The sequence below is a fragment of the Canis aureus genome, chromosome X (assembly GCF_053574225.1).
Source record: "Canis aureus isolate CA01 chromosome X, VMU_Caureus_v.1.0, whole genome shotgun sequence".
Taxonomy (NCBI): Eukaryota; Metazoa; Chordata; class Mammalia; order Carnivora; family Canidae; genus Canis; species Canis aureus.
The window spans coordinates 31,979,642-31,988,053 of record NC_135649.1 but is presented as its reverse complement, the minus strand read 5'-3'; the positions used below and the strand labels follow the sequence as shown (position 1 = coordinate 31,988,053).

The 8,412-nt window shown below is 47.6% G+C and overlaps 1 protein-coding gene across 1 annotated transcript; it reads right to left on the bottom strand.

Moving 5' to 3' along the window:
- Nucleotides 1–6,106: 6,106 nt before the first annotated feature.
- Nucleotides 6,107–7,820, bottom strand: LOC144309012 (uncharacterized). The gene is made up of 3 exons (XM_077890022.1): nt 7,574–7,820; nt 7,042–7,387; nt 6,107–6,437 (listed from the first exon to the last, which is right to left on the bottom strand). Exons 1-3 carry the CDS (start codon nt 7,653–7,655, stop codon nt 6,359–6,361), a joined length of 507 nt encoding a protein of 168 aa, XP_077746148.1. The 5' UTR covers nt 7,656–7,820; the 3' UTR covers nt 6,107–6,358.
- Nucleotides 7,821–8,412: the final 592 nt, after the last annotated feature.

Here is an 8,412-nt window from a genome sequence, read left to right as displayed (position 1 = left end):
CAGAGTTGATTAATAAAAATGAAGAAAAAATGCAAAAAAGAGAACACACATAGAAGGAGGGGGTGGCTGCTTATTAGATGTTAGTATCAGGGGCCATGCTCTCCATGACCACCACCTTGTAGCTGCAGAAAGCCCTAGATGTAATGATAGTGTAATCATTTTGAATTGTATGCATGATTCAAAAGTCAAGGAGTTGCTCTCTTCTGTGTTTAGGTATCCTATGCCATTCTTGCTGTGAAATTGAAGTGCATGTAGAAAAAACCTTTCACTATATGAAACTTTACAACACTTGTGAAAACAAGTCACTTTGGTTTACCCACAGTGTAATATTTCTCCAGGTAGCATCCAAAATTCCCCACAGACAAGGCTTTCGTCCTCATTAGGTGTTGGCTTCAGCCTAATCACCTAGGACTGTTCTCTTAAATTGCAGCCAGGATTTTACATCCAGTTATTACCTCTACTTTCTAGCACATATTCTCTACTACTATTACTGAAACCAGTTTCTACTTCATACAGATGTTTTTTTGCAACAGCAATAGAAGTTTATCTTCCACAAGTCAAGTCCTCTCAAGAAAATGATTGCAGGGACACCTGGGTGGCTCAGCGATTGAGCGTCTGCCTTGGGCTCAGGGTGTGATCCTGGGGTCCCAGGGTCGAGTCCCACATTGGGCTCCCTGCATAGAGCCTGCTTCTCCCTCTGTCTCTCTCTGTGTGTGTCTCTCATGAATAAATAAATAAAATCTTATTTTTTAATGTTTTTTAAAAAGATTTTATTTATTTTTATTATTGAGAGACACAGAGTAGAGAGAGAGAGAGAAAGAGAGACAGGCAGAGGGAGAAGCAGGCTCCACACAAGGAGCCCGACGTGGGACTCGATCCACGAGTCTCCAGGATCAGGCCCTGTGTTGAAGGTGGTGCTAAACCGCTGAGCCACCCGGACTGCCCTAAATAAAATCTTTCAAAAAAACTTTTAAAAAAATGATTGCAGTTATCCATTTTATGTATTACTATTTTAACATTATTGCTTCCTGTACCTCTACTTCCTTTCATTGATTTTATTCCTCACCATGGTGTCTTGCCTCCCAACTCCACCCCCTCCCCACAATGAAGCAATATGCTGTTAACCTTGTGGGTTTATACTAATCTTATACCCGGAAGGGGGAAGGGAGAGTGGACCCCGGGCTTAATTTTCTTTTAAGGTCAAGGGAGTTTGGCGTCCTTTTATATTGACATGGGTTCTTTGGGGAGACAGTGACAAAAATAAGCCTGTTGATTAGCAAGGAAGACCCATAAATTTACATTAGGGTATAGTGGCAAAACTATTCCAAAAACCATGCCATTGTGTGTGTTCCCATTAAATGAGATTAGCTTCTCATGAGTACCATGCCTTTAGTAACTTGCTAAGTAGTTGTATAAAAGAATTTTTAAAAGATTTTATTTATTTATTCATGATAGACATAGAGAGAGAGGCAGAGACACAGGCAGAGGGAGAAGCAGGCTCCATGCAGGAAGCCCGATGTGGGACTGGATCCCAGGTCTCCAGGATCACACCCTGGGCTGAAGGAGGCGCGAAACCCTTGAGCTACCCGGGCTGCCCTGTATAAAAGAATTTTTTTTAATTTATTTTTTATTGGTGTTCAATTTACTAACATACAGAATAACCCCCAGTGCCCGTCACCCATTCACTCCCACCCCCCGCCCTCCTCCCCTTCCACCACCCCTAGTTCGTTTCCCAGAGTTAGCAGTCTTTACGTTCTGTCTCCGTTTCTGATATTTCCCACACATTTCTTCTCCCTTCCCTTATATTCCCTTTCACTATTATTTATATTCCCCAAATGAATGAGACCATATAATGTTTGTCCTTCTCCGACTGACTTACTTCACTCAGCGTATAAAAGAATTTTTATCACTAAGTTTGTTAACAAGGAAATTAAAGGTTGTAGTTACAGGATTTAATAAGTCAGCTCAGATGATTCACCTTTTATTTTAGCAGCTACCTCCAATCATTTTCGTTCCTAATATGCCATAAATTTTGGATGAAAATGGAGTCTGTCTTTGCCATCTTGTGACTTAAAGTTTTTTGATTTTGTGATGCATTATGATAGTGATCTGACTTTAACTCTTTTTCTTCCTGGTGTTCATTTAACCATGATTTCATAGCATCAAGTGAAACTTTGCAGAATGTGAACTGTTCAGGTTACTCAGACATACTCAATGAAACAAAATACTATCCATAAGACATAAAATTCCAAACTGGTCAATGGGAAATGACTAAAAATACAGGTTTTGAGGAGTTGGGATCTTTTAGCTATATTTGCAAATACTGAGATTTAAGCAGCTGAGAAAACAGAAAAATTGACTAAATTTTTTGTATTCTTGTCCTCACAAAATTTTTTTGATTCTTTCTGGATTGATGCAGTGATGTTTTTGTTCCTTCTGTATTTGTAAATGAAACACATTTTTAGTGTTTCTATTTTTTAATATTTTATTTATTCATGAGAGACACATAGAAAGATGCAGAGACATAAGCAGAGGGAGAAGCAGGCTCCCTCTGGGGAGCCGGATGCAGGACTTGAGCCCAGGACCCCAGTATCACACCCGGAGCCCAAGGCAAATGGTCAACCACTGAGCCACTCAGGCATGCCATTGTTTCTTTTGCTTTTTTAAGATTTTATTTATTTATTCATGAGAGACATAGAGAAAGAGGCAGAGACAGGCAGAGGGAGAAGCAGACTCCCCATGAGGAGCCCAATGCGGAACTCGATCCTGGACCCCGGGATCAGGACCTGAGCCGAAGGCAGACGCTCAACCGCTGAGCCATCCAGGCGTCCCATCCCATTGTTTCCAAACATAAAATCTATTTGGTTTGAAATCAAGTGGTTGGAACGCAAATTTTGACTTTTATTTTAAGAATGTTGATTGGAAGTTTCACTGAAGAAACTTTCAGTCAAATGGATCAGTTTGATTCTGTAATTAGCACACAGTACCTAATGTTTCAGTACTATTTTGAGGACCAATGCGCAAAGTGGATTTTGTTCTTTTTTTTTTTTTTATGATAGTCACACAGAGAGAGAGAGAGGCAGAGACACAGGCAGAGGGAGAAGCAGGATCAATGCAGGGAGCCCGACGTGGGACTCGATCCCAGGACTCCAGGATCGCACCCTGGGCCCAAGGCAGCGCTTAAACCGCTGGGCCACCGGGGCTGCCCTGGACTTTGTTCTTGTACAGTGTGCCAATACAGTTGATGACAGGTCCGATTTTTTCCACTAATAGTTAAGACTTCGATCTAATGTTGAAAAGCTGCACAAATTTGCATGGAATAAAGCCTAGAAAAATTAAAACTAGATTAACTAGTAATCGAGGGACACCTGGGTGGCTCAGCAGTTGGACGTCTGCCTTCGGTTCAGGATGTGATCCCAGAGTTCTGGGATCGAGTCCCACATTGGGCTCCTGCATAGAGCCTGCTTCTCCCTCTACGTGTGTCTCTGCCTCTTTGTGTCTCTCATGAACAAATAAAAATAAAATTTTTAAAAAAAGGAAGCTTCTTTGCCATTCTGTCTGAATGGTATACCCTTAGAAATTCCCATCAAGGGGTGCCTGGGTGGCTCAATCAGTTAAGCATCTGCCTTCAGCTCAGGTCATGATCCCAAGGTCCTGGGATGGAGCCCCACATGCTTTGCCTCCCCCCATGCTTTCTCTCTCTCTCAAATAAATAAAATTTTTAAAAAAGAAAAAAGAAATTCCCATCCATATGCTATTAAACCCATTTGAGGCACAGAAACAAATATTCTGAGAATCTACCTCTTTACTGAAAACATACAAAAATGTGCCCTACTCAAAAACAGGGGGGCCTGGGTGGCTCTGTTGGTTAAGCGTCTAATCTTGGTTTTGGCTCAGTTCATGATCTCAGGATCATGAGATCAAGCCCTGTGCTGGGCTCTATGCCCAGTGTGGAGCCTGCCTGGGATTCTCTCTCTCCCTTTCCTTCTCCCCCTCCAGATTGCGCTCTCTCTCTCTCTCTCTCTCTCTCAAATAAATAAATCTTTTTAAAAAACCAACAGGGGACTGACTTTGTTCATTTATTCACTCATTTAACAGGCATTTGAAGTGCTCTTGATGCTGTGCTATGTACAAATGGAATCTGGCAGAAAAATTCTTCGGAAAAACTGTCGTGGAGACCATACCGTAGTAAAGAGGGACTACCAAATGGCTCCTGCTGCTGAGGACCCATTCCAGGCCAAATGAGGCCAGGCCAAAGGGAAGCCAGGGCAGAAGAAGAACAGACAGCGTAGGCTGCCCAGGTGACAGTGGCTCCAGAAAAACCCATTTCCAACTGGGCTCCAGAACAAGGATGGCATTATAGAGTCCATCCAAGATTATGCTCACAAGGTGGCCCAGGGTGATGGGGGCTATATTTGTATATACTAATACCCTCTGACATCTCCTCCACTTGACCCTCCTATTCTTTCTTTTTTTTTAAATTAATTATTTATTTATTTATGATAGTCAGAGAGAGAGAGAGAGGCAGAGACACAGGCAGAGGAAGAAGCAGGCTCCATACACCGGGAGCCCTACGTGGGATTCGATCCCGGGTCCTCAGGATCGCGCCCTGGGTCAAAGGCAGGTGCCAAACCGCTGCGCCACCCAGGGATCCCTTGACCCTCCTATTCTTAAACCAACCCTTCAATCAGAGGGGGAAAAAAGAGACTGGTTTAGTATATTAAGCAATTAATTTCATAATAAAAAAACCCTGGGGTGCCTGCCTGGCTCAGTCAGAAGAGCATGTAACTCGACTTCTTCGGGGTCGGGGATCATGAGTTAGAGCCCTACATTGGGTGTAGAAATTACTGAAAAGATAAACAAACAAACAAAAAACTCCACAGGGGCACCTGGGTGGCTCAGTCAGTTAAGCATCTGCCTTCAGCTCAGGTCCTGAGATGGATCCCCACATTCCTGAGCAGGGAGCCTGCTTCTCCCTCTGCCCTCACCCCCTCATGCAAGCATGCACATGCTCTAATAAATAAATTCCTTTTAAAAAAAGAAAAAACACCCCACAACATATGGCTCTTTATACCATTGAGATATCAAACTCCATCAGGAGAAGCTATTTTTTATTAGTAAAACATTTTAAGGGGAAGCCTGAGTGGCTCAGCGGTTTAACGCCACCTTCAGCCCACCGCCTGATTCTGGAGACCCGGTATCCAGTCCCACGTCAGGCTCCCTGAATGGAGCCTGCTTATCCCTCTGCCTGTGTCTCTGCCTCTCTGTGTGTCTCTCATGAATAAATAAAATTTAAAAAATAATAAATTAATTAAATTAAATTAAACTAAAAAAAAAAGCTATCTCCCTATGGAGCCCCTGGGTGGCTCAGTGGGTTTAATGTCTGCCTTCAGCTCAGGACATGATCCCAGGGGCCTGGGATATCCAATCCTCAGGCTCCTCCTCCCCGTGCTCATGTTCCCTTTAATCCCCTCTCCCCCTCTCAAATAATTAAAATTAAAAAAAAAAGAGTCTGATGCTTAGTTGACTCTTGGTTTCCAGTCAGGTCATGATCTCAGGGTTGTGAGATGGAGCCCTGTTTTGGGCTCTGAACAGGGAGTCTGCTTATGATTCTCTCTCTCTCCCTCTGTCCTTTTCCCCCCTCAGATGCTCTCCCAAATAAAGTCTTAAAAAAAATAAGAAATAAAAGCTATCTCCCTGCATCAGTCTCAGTGTAACTAAATAGATATTATTCATATAGTATGTTCTCTATGAGTAATTCCCTTACCCCAAGGCCTGAATATTTATAAATCTACTATTTTGTGTATTTAGCTAAGAACTTGTGTCTAGTTTTAAATATTTAAAGTAACAATACAGGGGTGCCTGGTTGGCTTAGTCGGTTAAGCATCTGACTTCAGCTCTTGTCATGATCTCAGCATCCTGGGGCCAAGCCCCATATCAGGCTCTGAATTCAGTGGGGAGTCTGCTTCTCCATTTCCCTCTCCCTCTGCCCCGCCCCCTGCTTGAGCCCTCTCAAATCCTCTCATAACCTAGGTCTTCCCTAACGTGCATACTTCCCAGATTTGACCCAGCCCCAACATGACTCCACACAGAAATACTCCTTAAATATGTCATAAAGAGTAAAACTTTATTTGTATTTAATTTTGCACAGGAAATAGGAGAAGCAGGTTCTCTTTTATCGTTTTCCTTCAAGAAATCAAAATCCTGGTAATGGGCAATTTCCATAAAGTAGGGTTTACTTATCCCATTTTCCACTCACCAAAGCCCTAAACTTCAAAACTTATTTTCCAAACATGGAAAAGACAACCAAAACAAGTTGGGAATGTGTAGAACAGAAGCATCAGACGTGAAGCAGGTTTTACGATTGCTCCCCAGGCAAATTGCTTTTTTCAGGTTTACTGGTCTCTGAGACATCCACGCATATTGTAAGATCCTTTCTGAGGGAAGAAAATTGCAAATATTTAGTATCTGAAGTTGTGGATGAAATGAGACATACAATGTACATTTTATGCTTGTTTTTAAATTCATATTTTCCACCATTCCCCAGCACACGTTTCTGTAACACCCAAGTCCGGGCTTGCTTTAGGGACAATTTTTCTTTGTGTGCAAAATTTAAGGGTACCTTGAAAAACTCAGAACTCAAAATTAAAAATTACAATGTATTTAAAAGACTAATGCACAATAAATTCCAGGACGACCAAGTTATCAAAATTTTAAATAAAGGCAAGATCCACCCCCTGCACTCACACAACCGTGCCTCTTAACCTGCTGTCACTCCTAATCCTGGTCGCAATCTGCTCCAACAGAATATTATTTACAAAAACAGGGGCGTGGTCCGAGTTTCCTGACGACTCATTTCTATACTGCATGAAAAGATTTCCCTTGCTGCCCACTAGGCATCGCCCCCCCCGGACGCAGTCCGAGCCCCCTAGGTAGCTCTGGCTCTGGAGGGAAGGGAGACCTGGGAGAGAGCCAGCAGCGCCCCGGCCGGCCGAGCCGAGCGTCCTAGAGAGCGGGGCGCCTGCGGAGCGAGCGGCTCACCGCGCGAACACGTCAGGGTATTGAGCGCGTTGGAAAACGCTCTCCAGCTCCTTCAGCTCCAACCGGGTGAACAAGCCGCGGAGGAGGCGCTGCTGCGGGTCCTGGGGCTGCGGCCCCTCGGCGGCTGCGGAGGCCTCGTCCTGCTGCTGCGGGGGCTCCTCCTCCTCCTCCTCGTCGCCGCCGCCGTCGCCGCCGCCCCCCCTCTGGTTTTCGTCGTCCACGGGGCCGGGAGCTCCCGCGCCACCGTGGCTTTCTTCTGCGGCTGCCTCTGCCCCCAGCTCAGGCTCGGACTCGAGATCCTTCTCGACGTCTCCTGTGGTTACTGAGATCACCACAGGCTTCGTATCTGGAAAAAAAAAAAAGAGAGACTGAGAGGGATCTGGGCACTGGAGCCCAGGGTGCCTCCGACGACGGCGACCCGAGAGCCGCGAATTCGGCCGCGCAGCTGCGGCGTCACGCCCCCTGGCCACCCGCAAGGAAAGGACGTCTCCTAGACTTCGCCAAACCGACGTCCCGGTTCGGGGGCACTCACCAGGCCGTTCTCCTCGGAGCTCCTCGACGCCTGGGCCGCGGTAAGCGGCGTCGTCTTGGCTGCTCGCGGGCGGAGGCTCCATGTCCAGAGCGCTGTCGACGCCGCCGTGGGCCTCCACAAGCCCGCGGCGACCGACGAGTCCCGGCCTCTTTCCGCGCGGCGACCGGCTTACGGGGCGTCTGCCTCACTTTCAACGTCCGCACGCTCCGGCTTAGATGCCAGAGACCCTCCAACAGCGCGGCGTGCGGTGGGCGGGGCTTGGCGGGCGAGCACGCGGCCGGGGCGTGGCCACGGTGTGGGCGGGGCGGGGCGGGGCGGGGCGGGGCGGGGCGGCGGCTGCAGGGCGCTGCCGGCAGGGGGCGCGCGCGGGCCGGGTGTCCTAACTGGCCGCTCAGCGGGCGGCTCCAGATTCCCGCGGGGCGCCGCCCGGGGAAGGGGCTTTGGAGCGTGGTGCGAGCCCGCCGCGGGCGCGGGCGCGGGCGGGGAAGCGGGAGAACGGAACTTCCCACCACGCCCCCGGGCCCTGGGAGACGCCGGGGAAAATGGCTCAGCGCTCGGCCTCGCGGGACGCAGGTCGGTGCAGGGCTGTCGCCCCGAGCTCCTCCAGGGCGAGGGACTGAGAGGTAGGGCTGGACAAGGCGCGGGGCCCCCGGCAGCCAAGCGACGGTAGTGCCGCTCGCCGTGTGGGCTCCGAGCACGACTCTTCCCTTCCGGCCGGTGGACAACTAATAGGTGGGACTCCGGGTGGGGGTCCGTTCGCACCCAGAGTCCGCGAACCCCGTGATTCGGACGAAGCGATTAACGTGGGGGCTGCTTGCTTCCGGTCTTTGCGATAATGA

Coding starts and splice junctions, on each gene's coding strand:
- LOC144309012 (XM_077890022.1), bottom strand. CDS start 7,655: ATGGAGCCTCCGCCCGCGAGCAGCCAAGACGACGCCGCTTACCGCGGC. Junction 7,388..7,573: donor GCTCCGAGGAGAACGGCCTG/GTGAGTGCCCCC, acceptor TTTTTTTTCCAG/ATACGAAGCCTGTGGTGATC. Junction 6,438..7,041: donor TACCCTGACGTGTTCGCGCG/GTGAGCCGCTCG, acceptor TTCTTCCCTCAG/AAAGGATCTTACAATATGCG.